Source organism: Meles meles, chromosome 20 (genome assembly GCF_922984935.1).
Source record: "Meles meles chromosome 20, mMelMel3.1 paternal haplotype, whole genome shotgun sequence".
Classification (NCBI taxonomy): domain Eukaryota; kingdom Metazoa; phylum Chordata; class Mammalia; order Carnivora; family Mustelidae; genus Meles; species Meles meles.
Window position 1 is genome coordinate 29056304 of NC_060085.1, and position 24265 is coordinate 29080568.

General features: G+C 39.6%; 1 protein-coding gene across 8 annotated transcripts in view; it reads right to left on the reverse strand.

Moving 5' to 3' along the window:
* The window catches only part of FHIT (fragile histidine triad diadenosine triphosphatase), a 1485305-nt gene that overhangs the window by 815068 nt on the left and 645972 nt on the right, over positions 1-24265 (reverse strand). For all 8 annotated transcript variants that reach the window (XM_045989789.1, XM_045989788.1, XM_045989791.1 and 5 more), the window contains one exon: positions 14680-14799. In XM_045989789.1, the coding sequence (XP_045845745.1) occupies positions 14680-14782 (103 nt within the window). In that variant the 5' untranslated portion in view covers positions 14783-14799. The remainder of the gene's footprint in view (positions 1-14679; positions 14800-24265) is intronic.

A 24265-nucleotide genomic window follows, 5' to 3' on the forward strand; every position in this document is an offset into this window, starting at 1 on the left:
AAACCTTTCCAGCATGTGTAGGTCGAGTACTGCAAAATGAAGGCCTCTTGCTTATCAGCAAATTGTCAGCAATCTCATCACCCTGAGGACTGCACAGAGATGCTACACTTAAAAAAAAAAAAAATCCATTAAAATTAGTTCAAAGAGCAAGACACAAAGGTGGTGCGAGAGGGTTATTTTTCAGCACTATGCACAGAGAAGAGAGACATGTACAGTAACTCCCATTACAGTTAATGAGCGTTGACCATCTATACTAATCTAAACCCCTTGAGAATTTAATTTAAAACCACCACGGCAAAGCCACTCTCAGTCATGAATGAACCCCAGGATTGTTCACTTACCTACTCTTCCCCAGGCACTAAGCACAGTAGAAAATAATATATATTTTTTTCATCACACCTCACAGAAAAAGTAAAAGGCTCACAGAACATCAAATTCCCTTCAGTTTAAAGGCTTATTTTAAATCCTGGGTACTATTTTAATGCCATTTTTAATTAAGCAGTTTAAAATTAGGTTTGGGTTATTTCAGTTGCTATGTGATATTCTTATATCCAGGAATCCAAAAGTTTCCTTCAGTTTAAACTTCAGTTGACAAATTCAGGGCCACGAATAAATGGTGACCTTCACCCAAACCCAAGCCCTGGATCAGCCTTCAAAAGTACCAGGATACAGGGCATGAAAAAGAATAATTATCATGCCAGGCTTCCACAAGCCAAATCCACCCAATTCATTCTTCTGCCTTTCACATCATCTGAATTTAGTCTTCAAACTAGTCCAGGAGGTAGTTATGGGTGGTAACTTTATTTTCACATGGGGAGACAAAACCAAAAAAGATTACATGATTTGACAAGGTTTCCCCAAATTGAACTAAAATCTAGCTCACCAACTCCTCACCCAAGGCTCGCTGGCAAATATAAATGGTTCTGCGCCCAAAGAGGGGAAAGGAAGCAACGGACCCAGTGGCAAAACTGCTTCTTTCCACACGCTCAATGCCAGAGACAGGATTGGACAATCATCACTAGTTACCATCTCCACAGTCTGAGTTCTCTCATAGGTCAGGGAAGGACTCTGTGGAGTTGAGGATGCTGGTATGCAAAGGTCCTGATGGAAACAATGGCTGGTACAAAGACGTAGCAGAAGGAACAAGTTCACGGAGACAGGGGCCAGAAATCCAGGAGGTCCTGGTGAAGACTGGAGGCTGTATTCTAATTGAAAGAAACAACCACTCAAAGTCCTTGAAAGAATAACCTGGTCTAATGCCTACATTAAAGAGACCATGTCCACTGCCATGTGATGTAAGGGCAGGGGAGGGAGATGGTTGGAAGGCGTTGTAAACAAGGAAACCAGAGATGATGGCTGTCCACACAGGACTTGGCAGGAGCAGTGGCAATGCTGAGTAGTGGACTCAGGACATTTTTCCAAGGGAGAAGCTCCATAGGTTGCAAGGACGTTGTGAGAACGCTGTCAATTACGTTTTCTGGCATCATCTCTTTGAGGAAGGATCCGAACAAAATAGGACTCTGATCTCTGGTGTTACTCAGGTTTCTCTATTTCCTGAGCAATCAACCGATTTTGCCTCAAGGACAGAGACTCTTTCCTTTCTTTAGGTTGGTGCCAGAAAGCTCAGGGCCAGCACTGTGAGCCATCTCTAACAAGTATGTGGACATTTGTTATCTATTCATGCACTAATTTCACTTTTGGCTTCATCTGACTTTCCTTATTTTCTTCTTGACTTTTGTTTGCTCTTATTTTTAAAGCACTTCATCTTGCTCTACTTGGTCAGTCAACTGAATTTTTTTAAACATTCCAGGAAATAAACAAAGAGACAGTGTAGCATGGCAATGTCTTGGTTGCTATACAAATAATAATAAAGGTCTTTTCAAAGGGATTCATCGGAGATTTATAAAGAAGTACATGTGTAAGAGAACCTGTGTGTGTGTGAAGCCAAGGAGACAGGTCCTTAAAGACTTGCCTGAAGGGATAAGGAAATGGCACACAGTCCCCCTAGACACCCCCACCCCCGCAATCCCCCCTCTACCCCCCACCCCGCAGAAGGCAACATAGTAACAAATCTTGGAAATCAAAGCTTACCAGTTGATGAGGTATCAAATCCTATGTTAATTCCTGACATTTAAGAGGATATAAAAATATCACCTCAGACAGAAGGCTCAGACAAGAAAGAACTGATTTTATTAGCCTGGCTGGAATCCACATGGAAATCTAGGAAAACTGCTTGGGGGTGGGGAGGGTGCAGGCAAGATAGGTGGGGAAGGTATTTTTTTCATGCTCACACCACCTGTTACTTCTTTCTGTTCCAGAGCAAGCCACTTTGGAATGATTAAGTATTGACTGTGCGTCCAAGTGTGAGTGTGTACACGTGTGCAGGTGAGTATAAAATCCAGGTCAACACTCTCTTAAGCATTACACAGCATTGCCTGGTGTCAGAATTTATCACCTCGTTCCACTTGTTAATGAGAACTGTGGTCCCTCTCTCCCTCTCTTTTTCTTAATTAGTTTTAAAGCTAAAAATTCCAGATAATCAATAATCAGGTTTACTCACTAAACAAATATTTACCAAATGCCTGCCATGCACCAGGTACAGTCATCTCACACTTCCTGTCTTCCTGTGACACCAGTAATAATTACACAGTAAGTTACAATATTAATGCTTCAAAGAAATAATAGAGTCACAGATGTGCTGCAGTTTTCAATCAGAGCAAAGGGAAGCGCATCTTGACTAGGTGATGTTTGCATACAACTTGAATAAAGGTCTGAAGGAGATGAAAGAGCTCAGTGTACATACATCAGGGGGAACAGCATCACAAGATGAACAGTTGCTTCAAGAGCTGGGAGACGGGAGTGCACTTAGAATGTTCGAGGAACAACAAGGAAGTGCGTGTGGGAGGAGCAGAGTGAGTGTGGAAAGTATCAGTCTTCTGTGGCTGCTGTAACACATTACCACAAACTGGTAGCTGAGAACAGAAATTGACCCTCTCCCCGTTTTCAAAGTCAGAAATCTGAAATCAAGGTGTTGGCAGGGCTGCATGCCCTCTCTGGAGCTTCTGGGGGCAAACCTATACTTTGCCTCCCCCAGCTTCTGGTGGCTGCCAACCTTCCTTGATTTGGGACCACACCCCTCTCACCTCTGCCTCCCTGGTCACTTAATGCTTCCTCTGCTCTGTGTAATCCCCCTCTGCATCACTCTTACAAGGACATTTGCCAGTGGATTTGTGGTCCACCCTGAAAATGCCCTCATTTCAAGATTCTTAACTTAATTTCATCTGCAAAGACCCCTTTCCAAGTAAGTAATATTCATCAGTTTTAGAGGTTGAGATGTATCTTTTGAGGGTCATCATTTAAATCCATAAGGGATGATGAGTAGATGAAATCAGACAATAATGGTTGGTGGTAGGGAACAGAAAGAAGAGTTTAATGTAGGAATCTTGTAGATCATTGTGATAGTTTTGGCTTTGGAGAAAACAGGAAGCCATTGTGGGGACATAAGTGGAGACGTGACACAGATTCAACAGGAGTAATGGAATCACTCCAGCTACTGTCATGCAAAAAAGTCCAGTAACATTCAACCCTCAGATTGCTACTTCTTCAACTCAGGAGTGTGCCATATTATGATTAGAACTAAAAAAAACAAGGAGGATTAGAACTTGGCACATAGTAGGCCTTCAGTGGCTACTACACACCTCTCTGAAAATCCCCTGTGCATCCCTTCAGATACCTGTTGAGCAAATGAATGTTCTTTTATCTAAACAAACCTGTTTTGAAAAAGAACTAAATTTTTTCCCATAAATATTTCTCCATCATCTACTATATTCAAGATTCTGTTCCTAGGAATTAAGGCAATCAACAAATCACATACTGCTATCTAACATGGTGTTAAGTGACAAGTCACTTTTTTTTAAGGATTTATGTCATCACGTTACTCGTGTAAACAGTGATTGAAGAATTTCAACTCAGTGGGGGTGCAGACATGCTACACTCATATTCTTTGCTATTGCTTTTCCAGTCCTACTAACGTAGAATCCCTTTCCAGCCCCTCTGCCGTGTCTTTGAGAGAATCAGTAAATTCGCACTCCCTTTTCATAATTAAAATCATCGGCCCCAGTCTCAGATTAAATTTTTATGTCCTAGCTAAGCATTGGCTTGAAATGCAAACCTGACCACTTACAGCTTTCTTCCAACTAACTTCTCTAACCTGGGGCTGAGCTACTCTGATTTTAGAGACCCAGTGGTCTGAGGTAATCGGTTGTCTGTCAGCTGGTGAAAGGCTGGTGTCCCTGGTCTAGCTCGTTCCCTCTGCTGGGAGCTCCTGCAAATGTGGTGGTCTCAGCAGAGTTCAAAGCTGATGGACAGGCTTTTTCTCTGAAAAGCTTTTTAAGTTCCACCCTCACTCTATCTGCTTCTGAGGGTCCATTCGCAGAAGGACAGCCGTGTCTCCCTTCATAATTCTGTCAGTGGTATATGACCCAATCACATTTCTGGATAGGCCAATGCTTCAGTTACATCAAGGTCTACCTGAGCAGCCCCATGGCACCTGCCTCCTACTTCGACATTCATGGCCACTCCAAAATATCTCTTCCTCAAAGCAAATGAGAGGGGGGGCTCAGATCTGCGCTCATGTGCGATCACAAACTCTACAGAGTAAACGGGAGGCCCTCCTCCAGAGCCTGTACTGTGCCTGTCCCACACTCCTGTCTGAGAGCAGCGCCTATGGAGACGGCTGGCTCCACAGCTCAGCATCTGGCCAGGAAACAACACAGCAGCATCCTTTTGTTGAAATCATGTGGCTCAGGGCTTCCAGCTACATTCTGCTCATGACTTAAAGGAGCAGCAGGCATAATCACTCCAGAGAGAGGGAGGAAAAGAGTCTCTTGGAATCCTCCATCCAACTGGCTGTATCTTCACCCTCACCAATTCTCCTCTTACGGAGCCTGGGAGCATGGAAGTGTGAATCCACATGGTGGGTCTGGTTCTGCTGCTCCCTCTCAGTAAAGCGAGTGTGGGTCCCTCTCCTACGTGGTTATCTCCCCAAGAATACTGTCCGCCTTTTTGTTGGGGCCCTAATTGCTCATATTCTAGGGCAACGTGAAAAGTCCCACTGAAAGTCTGTTCTACTCCTGAATATCAATGACCGTACTGCAGATACAGCTCCATGAGAGAAAGCTTCTAGGCGTCATTTGGTCTCCAAACAGGAGAGAAAATACTAACTAGTATTATACATGTCTGCATGAGAAGCACTCTTAAAGATTTTAATGTGATTTCTTTTGATTTATTTCATCCTGACATATCTTATTTAACAAAATTTAAAGCAATCATCTTTGGTGAATGGAAAGGGATCATGGTTTACTGTTAAAGTATTAGCACTCAACAGATAATTCTTAGTTCCAACAAATCTGTTGAGCTGGAAATAAATCTTGAAGATGAAAAGATCTCTTGATAACTACAGCCATTTCAAAACCTATTAGAAAACAGAAAAATTAGAGAGCCAGATGAATTTCGCTCCTCTTGGACTCATTTTCCTGGAGCAAATTGCACTGCTCGACTAGCTCAACTGCCTGGTCCCCCCCACCAGCACTGCAGAGTCAGGCTGAAGCCTCTTCCATTCCCAAAAGTCACCAAGGTTAGGTCTGTTATGAAATAATAATGACAATTAGTCCTGAACAACAAAGCCACCAAAATGTCAGAGAGAAATATCAATGGCAGGGTATACATTTACAACAATATAGCCCTAACAAGTAGGAGTCTAAGACTCTGGGGAAAATAACTCCTTGGAATATATAAGCAATGACACAAAAAGGTTTGCTGCTCATGGGATGGCAGCTAGAAGGGGTAGAAAGAAGGACGGAATGAGGATCAAGAGTCCTGGGTAAAGAAGTCCTGACTCCCATGTAGTAGGACCACCATTGGCCTGAGACAACCTTCCCATTTCAACTACTCACATGGTTAACAAGGACAAAACAAAGCATCACTCATTCTAAAATATTATTTAAATTCAGTTAATTTATTTCCAAAATTGTTTTTAACAAAAGATATTAATGTGTTGTGTATGTATATATATATATATACACTCTTCACCACCATTATACAAACATACGCACACAGACACACACAAGAAAGACAGAGAACGCTGCCTCAGTCCCCTGCTACAGCTAGGCTTTCCCCTAAATTGTTGTGTGATGGGTACCATTTCATGTCAAAATGGGTACTATTTTGTTTCATTTGAAACAAAGAATTCCGTTGTTTTTCATTCATTGGTGGATCTTTTATGCTGCTAGACTCAGTGGTATTGAAGAACACATACCAGGTCTGAGCCCAAGGGTCTCACAGCGGCTTCTCCCTATCAGTCTTCTACCCTCTCTGTCTACCACCAGGGCTGTCACTAAGACATGCCCACTGGCACATCTGTTCCTGTTACTAAACTACAGATATATTTCTGTAGGCACCCACCCCAAGTGCTGCTCCTTCCTCTTTGCCTCCTCCCCTGGGGCTCTCTAGACCTCTCCACGATGCAGAAATTAATAGGCTGATGTCTGACACAGCAGAGAGCTTCCAGGAATTGCCCTGACATTGGTCAGTGCCATGTGTCCTACTAATTGTTTGCATGTAAAAAAAAAAAACTCCTCTAAGACATATCCACCCACATCCTGGGCCCCCACTGCGGGTACATCTAAGCCAAACCAAGACTTCTAAAGCACATCTAAATCCTGCAGCAGAAATCCCCAGAAAATAAGTTAGAACACAAAACTAGTTCAGATATCCAGTACTGTAGCGCATTCTTACGATAAGGCCCATTTAGAATTTGGTGCCCGAGAGCTATTTGCAAATTTATAGTTATTTTTTTCAGTCAATTAGTTTGAGACAAGAAATGGAAGCTAAGTAAATAAATTAGATCATTAATTTGCAATAAATATAAATTATGCTAATTCTAAAAACTGGATGTATATACAAACTATGTATATATAATCAATGAGGAATGTACATAAGACTCTATTAGCAAAAGAAAGCCATCTTGACTTATTGTGTTGTAGAAAATCCATGTTTATTCATTCAATAGATTTTAACAGTTTTGATATGTGTATGAAAATATAAGATAAACATTAACTGCCTACTGATGTTCTAACAAATCTATTTTCATTCCAAATGGAAATTAGAAGATATTTTGCATTATTTAAGTTAATTACATGACATTTCTTATGAATAATGATGTATTATTTCATTCATTACTTCTAATTATGTTCTGTTACAGTGCAAGGCTGGCAACACCATGACTAACCTTTCCCTATTCCTCACAATCTGATCACTTGCACGGGAAACAGGTCAAAATATGCCCAGAATATAATGAACAGAGTTCAATAATTGTTAACCATGACAGTTTAAGATTACCTGAGGAAAGTTTCACATAGAAATAAATAGAAATGAGGAATGGCTTGCCATGTTACAGGATATTCCTTCTTGCTACCAAAAGGAGAAATATTCCACTTGTTATTTTAATACATTTAATTATCATCCTACCATTTGCTATGACTGGCAGGAGAACACCCCTAATACTGTCCTCCCCGCTCTGCACACTTACCCACCGACACAGTTATATTTTAGGTAGACAGGCAGATTGTAAAGATGTATTTTCCTGCTGTGAAAGTGATTCTGTAGGCTTAATGCCATTCGGAGAGAATGCGGGAACTTCCCAAAAGCTCAAAAAGCCAGATGTATTCAGTATTTCCCTCCTCTAATGCATAACCATGGTCAGACCAGCCCATCTCACTCCATTCACAGCAGGGCCTGCAACTAGAAGATAAATCCTATTATGAAGAAGAAGTCGAGGTCAAGGAAAATCAGCCAGAACCCAGTAATCAAGAACAGGGGCCAAGAGAAACACAAGACCGCTGCATGTGTACCCTCATCAGCCAGCAGGCAGCAAGGAGCCAGGGAGAGACAGGGGACAGTGGGAAGAGCCCGGGATGAGGTCTACAGGCCAACATGCACATGCTTTATGCACACTGTTTCATGGGTGAGTCCCCTTTATTTGAATGGGTCAGGACCGAGTATATAAAATCCACACATTTTTCTCCACCCAATTTCAAACATTCCCCGCACACGTACAAAGCATCTATTAATTCCTTCAGTGTCAGGTGCCAACAATCCATCATTCCGTCTACAGTAAAAACAAAGATACCAGCCTCAGCTTCAGGAACAAAAAAATAAACCTGGGAAAGGAAGAGCTTAGCAAAGAGGGCTTTTCTTTCTCCTCTGGTACCCATGACAGTGACTACCCACTGATCATACGTACAGCCTCAGAATCCTCCTTAACATTGGCAGCTCACTACCAACTGGCAAAGAGGCGTTTGCAGTAAAACGTGTTTGGTCTCTGTGCAGTAATACCTCAGATGACAAGTCAAGATCGATAGGGGTCACACAATGGGGGTTGTCTTGCAACAGGGGTTGCCAGGATCATCTCTGGCAGGTTCTGGACACTGAAAAAGGAGGTTAGTCAACTTAGTGAATGATCAAAGCATCCAAGAGCTTCTTCTGTTCCTGCTGACCAATGCCACTGAAAACCGTGTCTGTCTACCAACCCAAGGGTAAGCAAACATTTATATGGAAACCTTCCCCACACAAACAGGAGAAAGAATACTCCAACTGAACAATCACTACTCCATGCAGAAGTCTTGAACACAATAATCTGCCAAATAAAGGGAAGAAAAAATAGGACCATAAGAAAACCAACTTACCCTACTGCAGCTCAGGACAAAGGACAGCAAGACTGTCCTTGAACATCTCTCCAAGCATATTTTAAGCTAGCTGATATACAACAGGCATGCAGAGTGTGGAGGGGAAAGACACACTCAGGGAAATTTTAAGAAAGAAAAACTATCTTTAGTAATAAGGATATTAATATAGTGCTTGTGCTCATTTTATTTGCACAGGAAAGTTTAAAAAGAAATTCTTTTGGGATATGAAAGATCATCAGATCGCTAATAACTGCAGTTTCCTGAACAATTAAAGAAATTCACAAGATTACAACCTACTCAGGAAATGACAAATATTTCTGATTTTTATGGAAGAACTAAAAGGGCACTTTTATCTATAGCACCCAGTCTGTAAGAAGCACTGTTAAGTAATGAGGCTATTTTTATTATATGTTCATTCACTTCAGGAGTATTCAACATGGCAGTGGTCTAAAAACAGCAAACTTGCTCATTCGGAAAGGTAAAATTGTTTATCGGAAGGCATTTGCCAGAGTTTTCCTTTTTGGGTATTAAAGTTGGACCTTCAAGGCACGATTCCCGTTGTGCCAAACTTTTATTTCTCATATTCAGCAGAAACAGCTTTCAAGTGACAAAGTCAAATTCTTCCCAAACGCACTTCATGAGGCTGTCCTCAATACATCATCCGAACGCTGTTTGGACTCGATAACATTCGGTGCGCGACGCTCCGGTTTGGAAAAGTCTGCTTTTTAAAATAACTGATTCAATAAACTGTTGACAAATGATGTGTATCATATAATGTGGCCAGTGAGCCAGGTTTATCTCTGTCATTATATGCCGCATGCAGCCCGTTCACAAATGTTGCCATGTTCCCCTTATGTTAGGGCTCCTTATGCCATTCTGAGTAGCAATCCAAAGATCAATACACAGTCTGCTGAAAACAACAGGATGAATAATTTTATTTACAATAAAGCCTCAGTCCCTAAATGGATTCCACTAATGCTCAGATTCATTTTTCATGCTCAAGATGGGAGGTAGACATAGCATAACACAGGGGAATGGGGTTCGGAGAAACATTAACCATACTGGTTCAAAGTTATTTAAGCCACATGCAATCGCTGGACTGCACTGAGGTACATGAATAAAACGTTCACTGCAGAATTCTGAAGATGCAGTCTCCAAAATGCTTCTATTCTTTCACCAAGACACTCTGAAAAGCATTTTCCAGTAACAAGAAATTAATGGATTAAAGACATTCTGACATATCCTTCTCGAGCATTGCACCACAGAGGCCGAAGCCCATTCAATCAGCTCTAAACAGTTTGCAACGAACAGAAGTATTTGCTTTAGGCGGGGACAAGGAGGTTCTGAAGTGGGTCTTTTGAGAATGAAGCAAATAGTCTTGCTTCAAAAGCTTATCTTTGGCCCCTGATCTGACAGTTCTTTTCCTCCTCTGAAAGGTATGAAAAAGTCAGTGAGCAAAGTCATAAGAAAAAAAGGGTTGGGGAGAGGGAGCAAAATGTTAGAGAGCACACAAGTTGAAAGATGACATTTACAAGTCTCGTGAATGGCACATTCCCCAAAGGCCATCTGAACCCTCTTTTTAAAAAGAAACCCTCATAAATACAAAATAAAATTTTCCCATTCGCATACAGATGCCAATATATTGCCCGCAAGATGCAGACTTGTCCATTTAAAATTAACACGCACCAAAAAAAAAAAAGAAAGAAAGAAAGACTTTTCCCCATCCGCCATCAATTCATTCACCTCTTTTAGACTTAACTCTGTATACTTGTAACACAGAAATGTAAACAAGATTGCAACTGACAAAGCAGGAAGGGAAAGTTTAAAAAATTCAGCTTGGATAGGACACTAAAAATCCTGGAATAAAATGGGAACCCGTTCGGCCGGTGTTCGGGAATACTGAAAAGGCGGGATTTCCACGCACCCTTGTTGCCCCCGCTCCATTGAAATGATGCGTATGATCCCCATGCTTATCATTTCATTTTAAATTCAGTCAACATAGAACTTTGGATGCTGAGGAAAAAGAGATGTGCAAAAGCAGGTCCTGCCCCACCCCTTTCCAGGAACTAGGGACTCAGCACGGAGCCACGCAAGAATGCATGGTTCTGACTTGAGGCAGACCAGTTAAGTGTTTGGCACCGTGCCTGGAACAGAGTTGGAGCTCAGGAATAAACTGCTGCATGAATCAACATGCAAATAAGGAGCCAAGGGTCACAGAAAGGACTGAATATTTTCCTCCTGAGGGGGGCAAGCCAGGTATCAAAACATCTTAGCTGAACCGAAAAAGAATGGGAAGATCTCCCAGTACAGAGACAGGCAGGGTCAAGGTGGGTGGGGACACAGTGCAACATCTCTTTGGGAAATAATTGGAAGTGCAACATCTCTTTGGGAAATAATTGGAAAAGGGGGGAAGGCAGAGTCAAAATAATGAAAATCTTTGAAAACTATGCTAAGGAGTTTGGACTTTATCCTTAAAAAAAAAAAATCATTATATTCATTAGTGGTTTACTTGCAAGGAAATAGGAAGGAGAGAGAGGATGGAAGCCGAAGTCTAGAATGAGGTGTGGGCCCGAGTAAAGTCTAGGAGCAGACAGGTGCAGAGAGTTGGAAGGCCTAGCAGACCCACACCGGGGGTGATCTAAGGCAGACAGAAGAGAACACTGGGGGAAGATGAAAGCCCACTGCAGACATCTCACCATTTATTTTATGAAATGATAATAGGCAGAGCTAGCCACAGCTTCAATTCCCAAATCTCAAGACAAAAGAATATCACTTTCTGCAAGCGAATGAGTAACGTATTAAGATTCTTCTCACAGTTATCACCTAACTGAGTTTACAAAGGTAAAGTAAAAAAAAAAAAAAAAAATCACAAAATCATCATATAAAAAGGATTGTCTGAATACATTATCTACTGGCCCTGAGACCCCTTTAAGCCCTGCAGATACGAAATAGCCTCACGGAGTATACAGATAATAAAGATGTCCCTGTTCTGTTATCCCCAGAAAGGGTTGGATCCTTCTTGCTACTTTCCAAACAAACTCAGGTTTGTTCATTTTAATAGAATATCCTGTCCAAAATGGCAATTCCACGGCCATGTGGAACAAAACCTGTTATCAGTCATTAACTGTTCACTGTTCAGAACAGCATTTCCTGAGAAGACACCGCAACTTTTCTTTAAAGATCTTTTTTTTTAATTTATTCATTTGAGAGAGATACAGAGACAGAGCTCACACAAGCAGGGGGAAGGCAGAGGGAGAGGGAGAAGCAGACTCCCCGCTAAGCAGGAAACTGGACATGGGGCTCAATCCCAAGACCCAGAGATCATGACCTGAGCTGAAGGCAGACACTTAACCATCTGAGCCACCCAGGCAACCCATCACAACTTTTCTTAAATACGAACATGCCTATGACCCATGTCTTGTATCACACATGCCAAACGGGTTAAAAAGACGATGAAAATGGCAAGATTTCATTTCTTTTGATGGCTGCATAGTATTCCATTGTGTATATATACCACATCTTCTTTATCCATTCATCTGTTGATGGACATCTAGGTTCTTTCCATAGTTTGGCTATTGTGGATGGAACTAGAGTGTATCATGCTTAGTGAAATAAGTCAATCGGAGAAAGGCAACTATCATATGATCTCCCTGATATGAGGACATGGAGAAGCAACATGGGGGGGTAGGGGGATAGGAGAAGAATAAATGAAACAAGATGGGATTGGGAGGGAGACAAACCATAAATGACTCTTAATCTCACAAAACAAACTGGGGGTTGCTGGGGGGAGGTGGGATTGGGAGAGGGGGAGGGGGCTATGGACACTGGGGAGGGGAGGCGAACCATAAGAGACTATGGACTCTGAAAAACAACCTGAGGGTTTTGAAAGGTCAGGGGTGGGAGGTTGGGGCAACCTGAGGGTTTTGAAGGGTCAGGGGTGGGAGGTTGGGGGAACAGGTGGTGGGTAATGGGGAGGGCACGTTTTGCATGGAGCACTGGGTGTTGTGCAAAAAAAATGAATACTGTTACGCTGAAAAAATAAAATGGAAAAAAAAAGACGATGAAAAGTCAAGTTTCTTACTATCAATATATAAGTAAAAAAAAAAATCACAAAGTTAAATTCAATCCATTATTAACCATTAAAAAGGCAGTACAACTCAGCAACTTCACATTTTTCCAGGCCAAGGTATTCATCCAAAAACCACATTTTCATCCCAGGTTGCCTCTTTGATACAAGATAGTCAACTAAAGCTGGCACTCAAACAGATACCTATGGCATTTCAACCATATTCTTCTGACACCGGAATTCTCAAGCATTTTCTTTAAAAAAAAAATTCCTCAGCAGAGAAAGACAACCAGAAACTTGTAGCAAAATCAGATGAAAAAAATAAAACTTCTGTTATATAAAGAACTTCACAGTCTCTTAGAAGAACTCAATATAAAATTGGTATAGAACTTTAAAACTGTTCTTTCTTAGAGGACCTTCCTGAACCATTCTAGTTTTTATTTCTACTTCAATAGAGGAATAATATTTTCTAATATTGAGTATTTATAATGTAGATTATTTTTATACATTTAAAAGAAGAGCTAAATATCAAGTAGTCATTCATATATCATTTAGTAGTTTACTGCTGTGATCATTAGTTTTATAAATTTACAGAATTTATTTGGCTAAAATTAAATTCAAGGAATTTAGTCATCTATCATAAAATCACAATTATCTTTTGGTGCATGTTTTCTTATTAGCATTATTTTCAATATAGAACAGTTACATGGCCAACAAAGATTATTCCTTAAGTTCTCAAACACCTTGAAAACTTCCATGGTGGGGGTAGTATTTTTCACACTACAACATGATTTTATTTTGAAATAAATATTCATATATATATACACACACATATATATTATATATAATTTATATATAAATAATATATATTATATTTATATATAATTTATATATAAAATAAATATTCATATATACATATATGTATGTATACACACACATATATGTGTATGTATATATACGAATATTTATTTCAAAATAAAATCATGTTGTAGTGTGGAAAATGCTTATTATCTTAAAATATGAAAGCTTATACTTTCTTGTACTCTGCATAGTAAATTAGAGGGAAAACAGAAAATAAAAACAGAAAAAAAATTCTAGACAGTCAGCACAAAAGTCATATGCACACAGTCATGAGTGATACTTTCAGCAACATAAAAATAACTCCAGAATATTTCACCAAATCCTGCTGCTCCCATGGCAAAGAATAAACCTCCTACTGAAGTCAATAGGAGGAAAGGCTACAACTCAGTGGTCAGAGGGAAATAAAACAACTCTACTACCAATGACACTAGACAATGATCTAGAAGCTGTGATGTTCTCCAAGAAAAAAAAAAAAAAGGCTATTGCAGATCCTAAAATGAAAACAACTGTTTTGTAGGTATATTTATGTGTATGAATTTGCTGGAATGATCTCTAAGAGGTAAAGATAGCATGTCAGGCTCAAATCTTCAGGTAATACCTTATTTCCACATCACAAAAGTGCCACCAATCTCTATCTTACTATTAATATTCACTACTGATGACTGAAAACAAAGCACTCATGATACTCATTGAGTCCCCCTTAGAAGGACCTATTTATTTACACAGCTACGATAGTGAAAAGGTCAAGTAAAAATTCACCTCCAAAGCCACGGTTGCTAAGCAACTCTTTTCAGAAGTTCTGCAACATTGATCAAGCATATTGCTGGTACCACCAACTGGATCCGGAATAAATGCAACATCTTACCTCATTTCTCCAAAGGGGGAGGCAGGTGGATTCCTTGCTTACCTTTGCTGACGGACATGGAGGCCAACGCTGTATTCCTTTGGTTTGTTAAGTTCAGAGGCTTTTTATTTTCCCTTTCTTTAAAAAAAAAAAAAAAAGGATACGTCCTGGTACCACAGGTTTCCTGTTCACAAGAGCAAAGGACAGTTCTGTTTTGAGAAAAACCACAGAGGGTTTGATGAGGTGTTGGCCAAATCGGAATGACATTTCTTCACAGTTGAAGCCTGAAAAGAGAAAATGATTTAAAAAGTGAGCTTTTATAAAATTCAGATGAAAAACTTAGATTATTTTAAAGAAATACTAATACTTCAAAGAAAAGCAAACCCCATTTCCTACAGATTTTTAGTTGCAAGGATGACATCATTGAAGCTGTTCCCCACTTAATGTCCACCAAGATGGATTCTGGGCAAGTCCTCCTAACATACACTCTCCTCTCCCTACCCAGCATTGCCTTGTTTAGAGTGTTTTCAAGCAGAAGCTTATACATGGGCAACAAAAAAGTCTTCTTAAATCCCTCTGCAATTCAAGTTGTCACTTTAACCCAAGTCTGCTAGGTCCCACCTCTTGGCTTATTTTTACCCATTCATCATCTTTGCTAACCTGAAATTTTTAATTGTTAAGCAAGGACTATAAACCATTTAATTCATAAATGATTTTCTGAAATGGTTTTATCTCTATTTACATAAAAGCAATTTAGAAAAAGTACAAACACCATTTGACCCTGCCTACAACTACAAAAACATGAGCACTCTGAGGGAACTATTAGAGTAAAAATTCCAAAACTAAAGGAAAAAAAATTGAGAAAAAGAAAGAACAAAACAGAGTTCAAGCATGAGAACTTCTGGCTGAGTCAGTGCCAGGAGGCAGCAAGGCATGTGAAAGGTTCCATATCTTCTTTTTGGGGGAAAGCCGTAGGGGTGAGGGGTAGTTGAAGGAATACTTGGTCCTTGGCAACTGGGGTACGAGGTAATGATCTTCCAATGATCAGATGCCGATACAGGGAAGAGTTACTTCCTGAATGACAGAGACACAACTTCCTTGGAAAACCATTCATTTTCCTAATTTAGAAACCACCCCACTATAAAACTATGAAAATAGATCAACCCATGGGAAACCAGAAATATGATTACAAAAAGGATAATATCAGAAAATGGTTGACTATTTTATAAAGCATAAAAATAAGTGTACAATTGTTTAATGATTCTGATGTTCTCAATGACTCAGAAGATACAGAGAGCCATGCAAATGCCATCTAGGGTCACGTAGAAGTACCCACACGGCAAGAACCTAACACATTTCAGGGACAAAGACATAAAATGGAAGGTGTGCCTCAATGGCACAAATACCAGTTTTCAGAACATTTAAAACTAGCTCATGAGAGGCCAGTAAAGACATCGAAAATCATCTAACCCAGTGGTTCTCAAGGTGTGTTTCCTGGACCAGCAACATGAGTATCACCTGGGAACTAATTAGAAATGTAAATTCTGAAGTCCTACTCTGGACCTCCCAAACCAGAAACTTAGGCAGAAGGGCCAAGAATAACCTGTCCAGATGATTCGGAACCATAATCAAACCCAACTAGTCTCCTAATCCTTGGGTCCTTCACTACAGAATCCTGGCCAGCCAGCTGGCTAACCTGGAGTTGAGTACACCCAGTGGTGGGAAGTTCACTACCCATTACTTCTAAGAAAATTCCAGTAATTACATAGCTGCCCTTCCTACCAAGTCTATTTGTCATGAATTTATGCCTCAGGGCCATATGAAACAAGGAGCCTGCTGTGGTAGTGCTTCAGGTATTTAGAGTTAACTTTTATTCATCCCCCCGCCCCCGTTTTTCTAAAATAAAACATGGCACTTTATTTCAGTCATTCTGCAAGCAGCACTGATTCAATTCCACTACAGCTCTTGGTATTCTGTTTTTGCCTGCCCAGTATCTACTTTATATATGTCTGGCCATAATTGGGGGGAGGGGTATTTTTCTTTGGGTAATACCCCACTCTTTTGTATGCTATTCCCACTGCCTGATTCTAGAGACAGGAAATTAATCCCTACTTCCTTAGGCTTCTGTCACATGACTGGTTCAGGAGTGGACGTGGGACAAAAAAATGAGCCACTGAAAGAAAAAAGATCCATGAGAAAATTACTGCTGACACTACAGGGAAAGAACTTTCTCCCTGCTGAGTTGCCAGTCTGATAGGACACGAACCAGAACAACTAGAGGTTGCACAGAGCAGACACACGTGTCCTGCCTGACACACGGAGGATGGTAGAGGCAAGATAGACACCTATTCCCAGGAGACTGACTTAAGCACAGGTTAATGAGCTCCTGTTAGGAGTCCATCAAAGGCTCTTCATCTGGTTTTCATTTTTCTCACCATTTCTCCCGCATCGCTCTGTCCAGCCCCATTCTTTCCACCACAGAGCTTCACTGTTTCATAATTCATGTATTGTTTATCACCTTTATTGCATTTTATAAATATTTTCCATGTCAAAATTATATAGGGCTCTTGCAGGTTGTTAAAATGGGTATATAACAAACCATAAGTGACTCTTAATCACACAAAACAAACTGGGGGTTGCTGGGGGGAGGTGGGGTTGGGAGAGGGGGAGGGGGGTTGTGGACATTGGGGAGGGTATGTGCTATGGTGAGCGCTGTGAAGTGTGTAAACCTGGCGATTCACAGACCTGTACCCCTGGGGATAAAAATACATTATATGTTTATAAAAAATAAGAAATTTTAAAAAAAAAGGAAAAAAAATGGGAATATAAATTCTATCATGCTTTAAATATCTTTCTGCCTTTTTTTTCTCAACATTCTAAGAAACGCATTCCTGCTGTTTTAAGTAGATACAATTCATTCCTTTCTACTTCTTATTCACTCATTATATTACACTGTAATTTCCCTTACCTGTCCCTCTAGCACTGAAGAATTAGCTTGACTCCCATCCTGTACCACAAATACCACTGTGGTGACCACCTTACATAGATTTCCCTGAGTATGTAGGCTGGAGTCCCATTATTTGGTTTTAATATCTGGATTTTCTAAAATAAATGTACCAGTCTGCATTCCCAGAAGCAATAGATGTAGATTTCTATTTTCTCACTTCCCTGCCAGCACTTGGGAGTCTCTGATTTCCTAGCTGTTACCGGTATGAGAAGCAAAATAGAAGCTCTTAATTTTACTTTGTCTCCAATGTGATATAGGTGGCGACTTCTTCTTGTATTGTCAATTCATACTTTGCCCTCTTTTGTATGAATTTCCTCCCTTCTATTTTCTGTTTTTTTCAGAGTCCCTTGTGTATTTAAATATCGATCTTGGTCTTTTAAACATGACAATTATGTTTTCGCCATCTGTTAGTTTTCCTATCATATGATTCAGTAAACAAAAAGCATTCATTTTGATGTATTCGTCAATTTTCTTTTTAGGGTTTGTGCTTTGTGACTCCTACATAACAAAGCCTTCTCTGCCACAAAGTTATAAAAATATCTTATATTTTTGTCTATCAGCTTTATAACTTCATTTTTAACAGTTTGATACTTAATCCACTTGGAATTTTGCTTGTGGTATGAACTACAAAAATGTGTTTTGTTTTGTTTTTTTTTTACTTTTGTAAAACAATTTTCCTAGGACAAATTGCCAGGAATATTTACACCAAATCCCTTTACATACAAAGGAATAAGTCTGTACTCAGAATATTCTGATTCTATGTTAGATGCTAAAGAACGGGGTGCCAGATTTTTTTTTTTCTCTGAAGGGCCAGATTCAGCCCATCACATAGTCTGTTGTAACTACTCAACCCTGTTATGGCAGTATAAAAGCTGCCAAAAACAATACATAATAAATGAATGTGCAGTGTTCCAATAAAACTTTATTCATAAGAGAAGGCAGCAGCCTGAACTTGGCTTCTGGGCTGTAGTTTGTCAACTCCTATTATATAATATCAATGCCTTGTAAAAGGAGGATCCTTCTTTATTCACCCACATAAATTTTAGATTCAACTCTGCCCCTTGAAAAAAAATTATTCCTCGGATGTTGATTAGATTTACACTGATTTTAAATTTTAATGGGGGAAATCTGACACCTTCACAATATTCAATCAATCCATTTATGTATGCTGCATTTATGTTCTATAATACTGTAATAAAACTCTTGTAATAGGGTTTTAAATTTCCCTTATATGTTTTATGAATTCTTAGATTTATTCCTAGATAGCTTTTAGTTTATGTCACTATTACAAATGGTATCCTATCATCATCATAGTTTATAATTGGTTATTCCCAATACAGAGGAAAGCTATTGATTTTTATATTTTGCTCTTATAAGCTGGCAACCTAGCTGAACCCTTGTATTGCTGCTAATGGTTTCTGCTGATTCTCTTTGGTTTTCTATATAAATGATTTTACTTGGAAATAATGACAATTGTCTCTCTCACTTCAATCTTTCTACTTCTGTTGGTTTGTCTTGCTGCATTGGTCAGGTATCTGGTGTTGTGCTGAAAGGCAGAAGTAACACAAGCATCTTTGTCTTGTTCCCAACATTAAAAGACATGAGGGAATGAGTTTAAATCTCTGTTTCATGAAAAATGGTATCTACCATAGGTTTTTAGTACAAAGTCTTTTTTTTTTAAGATTTTATTTATTTATTAGACAGACAGAGATCACAAGTAGGCACAGAGGCAGACAGAGAGAGAGGAGGTTCCCTGCTGAGCAGAGATCCCAATGCGGGGCTCAATCCCAGGACCCTAGATCATGACCTGAGTCAAAGGCAGAGGCTTTAACCCACTGAGCCACCTAGGTGCCCCCAGTACAAAGTCTTTATCAAGCTTAAAAAAAAAAACTCTAAGTCTGCTAAAGGTTGATTACATTAAAAAAAAAAAACAATTTAGTTTTACTAAATGTTTTTTGTCATTGATGAAACAATGTCTTATTCTTTGCCATTACAGTAACACTTTTTTAAATGCTGGAACATCCTTTCACTCTTACGAAAAATTAAACTCAGTCACATTTTTAATACACTGCTAGATTTGAATTCAGTGTTTTTTCATATCATAAGTGAAGTTATCCAGTATTTTTTACTTAGTTTTGTTTAAAAAAAATCATACTTATAGGTTGGCTTTTCTTTGTTCTACAAGAAGTTTTATAAACAAGGATTTTCTGTTCCTTGAGATTTAAATAGAACTACTTGTCAAACTGTCTAGGTCTATTTTTATATCACAGGATTGTTTTGATAAGCATTACAATTTATTTAATGGTTACTGATTGCATTTTTTTCCTTGCAATTTTTTAACCTAAATTTATCCTAAAATTTTTTCACCTCAACTAATCTTTATTGGTTAAAGAAAAAAAAAACAAGCCTCTTTTAACAGATTAATAATTCCTAATTATTTCTTTTACCTGTTTTGTATTTATTCATAATGTATATTTTTTTCGATTTTCCTGGAATTATATCTAGCATATTAAGCTTCAAAGAACTTTTTTCTAGTTCTTTGCTTTTATTAATCATCTCTAGTTTACTGCATATTTTCTGCAATGAAATTCTTTCCCCTTTTTTCTTCTTTCTTTGTTTCTGCAGATTTACCATGTCACAGTTTTTTTCTAATTACTTGAGCCAAACATTGAGCTTGTGGGGTTTCCGATTATTTTCCTCTTCGGTATCAAAAAAAAAACGCCACATTGCCTTCAAAGTACTCCATTACTAGCTCTCTCAAACGGACACCTTTGTGTTTTGCTATTCTTGTTATCATTTCCCATTTCACTCGAGGGTTATTTTGTAGTAGATCTTTTCATTTCCAAACATACGGAATACTTCTGCTATCTTTTTCTTAACGAGGACTGATTTTATTTTTTTATTTTTTTTTCCTTTTTTACAGAGAGAGAGAGAGAGAGAGATTACAAGTAGGCAGAGCAGCAGCCAGAGAGGGGAGGAAGCAGGCTCCCTGCCAAGCAGAGAGCCCGATACGGGGCTCTATCCCAGGACCCTGAGATCATGACCTGAGCTGAAGGCAGAGGCTTAACCCACTGAGCCACCCAGGCGCCCCACGAGGACTGATTTTAAAGTGCTGTAGTTTAAACCCGTAAGACAATGTATTCTGCATTTGTTATGAAGTTCTACACACACGGTAAACCAAATTCATTAACTGTTACCCAATCTGTTCTTTTTCCACTTATTCAGCCTTAGTATTTCGTCGGCTTCTGGAAACAGTGTGCTGGGTCTCTAACTAGGACTGCTGAATCTGTGTCAAAGGGCATCAGGGCCTGCCTCCAATACTATGGCATGTGTATGTGCTCCTAACTCATTTTATACCCTTGAACTGCGGTTCCTTTTTTTCCTTGTTTGTATTTGACAAGCATAACTTTCCCCATCCCCAGTCATTAGACTGTGTCCTTCTAAATGTATTTTACAAATAATACAGCCTTTTGCTTTCCATCAGTGGGACAATCTATCTTGGTTAGTTTAACCCTCAGACATTTATGCCAATTATTCTTTGAGCTTATTCGGAACATCCTAGGTTCACCTTTGTTTCCATCTTCTGTTTCACTTTTTTCTCCTTCTTACCTTCCATGGACTAGGACCAAATTTCTCCCTGCGGGTATGAAAATTCTGCAACCTATTTCCTTTCAGTAGTAATTATTCTTATTACAATCTTAAACTAGTGCTCCATTTCCCCCATCATAAAAGCAGATCCATCTCTCAGTCCTTTGGCATATTCTTACCACCTTAGGTCTCTTTCAGAAATCTTCCCTATCCCCACCGCCCGCCCCACCCCCTGTTCTACCTTCTGATGCACTGAAATAATACAGCATTGTAATTTCATGTAGCTACTGATATGTTGGGTTTTTATTTGTACGCGTAGAGATCGCATCTGAAAACAGTGGATGATGGTGGACGTAAAGCACACCTCACTATGTCACATGAAATATTACCAAATATGGTAATATTTTTATATCTCCTTGCCCAAGTCAATTCAGCCTCTTCATTAATCGTGGTAAAATTCTACCCATTGTGCTGCCAGCAGACATACTTCCTCAAGTTTTAATTTCAAGGGAGAAGAAAAACCCTCCAGAAACTATAAAAGGAACAAAAATAGAGCAAAGGGTAAGGGCCAGTACTATGAGATGGGAAGATTCCTGCATCTCCAGGATCTCAAACTGTCTGCAAGGCTGAGATAAATATTAAATACTTTCCTCTCACGTGAAGATGACTGAAAGCAATTTTATTTTAAGCTAAAGTAAAATTGGTGATTTTTTTTTTTTTAAACCCAACAAGATGGCTGGATGTACCAATCTTCTGTTGAATTCCCAGAGGAAAATCATCTCCTGGGATCTCTGTTACTTAATAAATATGGAGAGGACGGCTTCTGGCTTCCAGAAAACCAACCACCGGGTTAGGGATCTCAGTCTAAGCTTTAGGCCTTAGATTTATTAGCAGCCTCAGCTAAGACAGAAATAGAAGGTGAACTCCAGAAACGGGGACTGAAACCTGCATGTGTCTGTTTATAATCAATAGCATATTAATGAACACCTAAAATCTTATGCTTTTAGCTAGTTCCTGAATTTATATTCCTTAATAATAACATCTGTTATCTTGAAGTATTTTTATTTCAAAATTTTTATTTCAAAATTTCAAAAATTTCAAAAATACATGCCTTTAAGGTCAGGGTGCCTGGGTGGCTCAGTGGGTAAAGTCTCTACTTTCAGCTCAGGTCATGATCCCAGGGTCCTGGGATGGAGCCCCGCATGGGGCTCTCTGCTCAGCAGGGAGCCTGCTTCCCCCTCTCTCTCTGCCTGCCTCTCTGCCTACTTGTAATCTCTCGGTCAGATAAATAAATAAAATCTTTTTTAAAAAAAGTATTAAATCGGTCTCTATTTCTCATCTTTTCAGCTGTCAAAGTTATGTATACCCTCTCTTTACCGCTCTACCCACTATAACCTATCTCTACCTCTCTATCTCCTAGAACTCACAGCAGCTGGTGGCATCACATTCTTTTTAGAACTTGGTCTTCAAAATTTAGTACAGAGAAAGTCATGAAAAGTTCTCTATTGACTATTCGCATTTAATTTTGTGACTCAGTGAATTTGATCAGTCATTTTCTGATAGGGCTAGATAGGCAACCTAATTCGTGGTGAAATCAGGCTCAACGGGCACAAAAGCAAATGCTCTGAAATGTTAAATTTCCTGACCATTAACAATGGGAAATGACAACAGCTCACTTCAGGGTAGATCAGGTTTCTCCCTGCTTTGCTTTCAAGTGATGTTAATGTCCAACTAAAATGACTGCCATATGCTTCTAACCTTGTCCCCCAAAAGAAAAAAGAATCAACGGTAGATTTGAGCAGGAGAAGCCCTCTGCAATCACATAGATACAGTCCCCTCATTTTAGACATATTGAGTAATTCGGTAGGTCAAGTGACTTACTCAAATTCACTGTGAACCTTGGAGTTTCTCCTTTAGAGGATACTATTTGGGGAGGATACAAACTATTTGTAAGGAGTTCCCAAACTTAGGAATCTAGGAGTTGAGAGACCCCACTTTCAGAATCTCTTAATTCAAGATAACTGTCCCATCAGGGAATCATTTGGTGCCAAAACCACACAGCCATACTCTTGTAGGGCAGTCAGCTAGTGATCCAGAATACATGCCTATGTCTATTACATTCATATTATTTCGTCAAATGGAGAAGAGAAAATATAAACTCCTTTTTGAAATGGGAGGACCTTCCAAAACCCAACAACCCAAGTTTGAGAAGCTCAGGTCTTTAGCAAAGGTTTAAGAAGCACTTCCCTGGAGCACTAGTTCCCATTAAAATCACCGTGGAAGCTTTTCTAAAACCAATAGACACTTAAGCTCCTTCTTAGCCTGACTCCAGCAGAACTTCTGGGATAATGATGTTAAGAACACAGCTCAAGGGGCGCCTCGGTGGCTCAGTGGGTTAAGCCTCTGCCTTACGCTCAGGTCATGATCTCAGGGTCCTGGGTTCAAGCCCCACATCGGGCTCTCTGCTCTGCAGGGAGCCTGCTTCCTCCCCTCTCTCTATCTGCCTTTCTGCCTACTTGTGATCTCTCTCTCAAATAAATAAATAAAATCTTAAAAAAACAAAACAAAACAAAAACACAGTTCAAGGGTCAGTCTGTGAAATAGGGAGAACAACAATACATTCTTCTCCAGGACACATGTAAAGGATTTAATAAGTATTTTATAAAGCTTATTATCATATCTTTGTTGGCATTTCATGTTGTCAAAAAGTAACGTCAAAGGATGCCTGGGTTAAGTGTCTGCTTTTTGCTCAGGTCATGATCTCAGGGTCCTGGGGACGAGCACTGCAGAGGGCTCCCTGCACCATGGGGAGTCTGCTTCTCCCTGGGCCCCTCTCACTGCTCCTGGTTTGGCTCTCATGCTCTCTCTCCAATAAAATCTTTAATAAGAAAAAGAAAAAAAGCAATGCCAACTTTTAGTCAACAAATAATTGTTAACTGCCAGCTAATACACAATATTGCCAAAGTGCTTAGAAAAGTGCTTTCATAGAAATAGTACAAAATTAAGTTTAAAACAAAAACCAGTAAAATATGTTTGGTTCTGCACTACCATCAGGTGACTGCTTTCCTCTCCGCACTAAGAACAGAGGAGTGTCACTGAAATAGTTTCTGAGGGATACCCGTGTGGTTCAGTCTGTTAAGCAACAGACTCTTGAT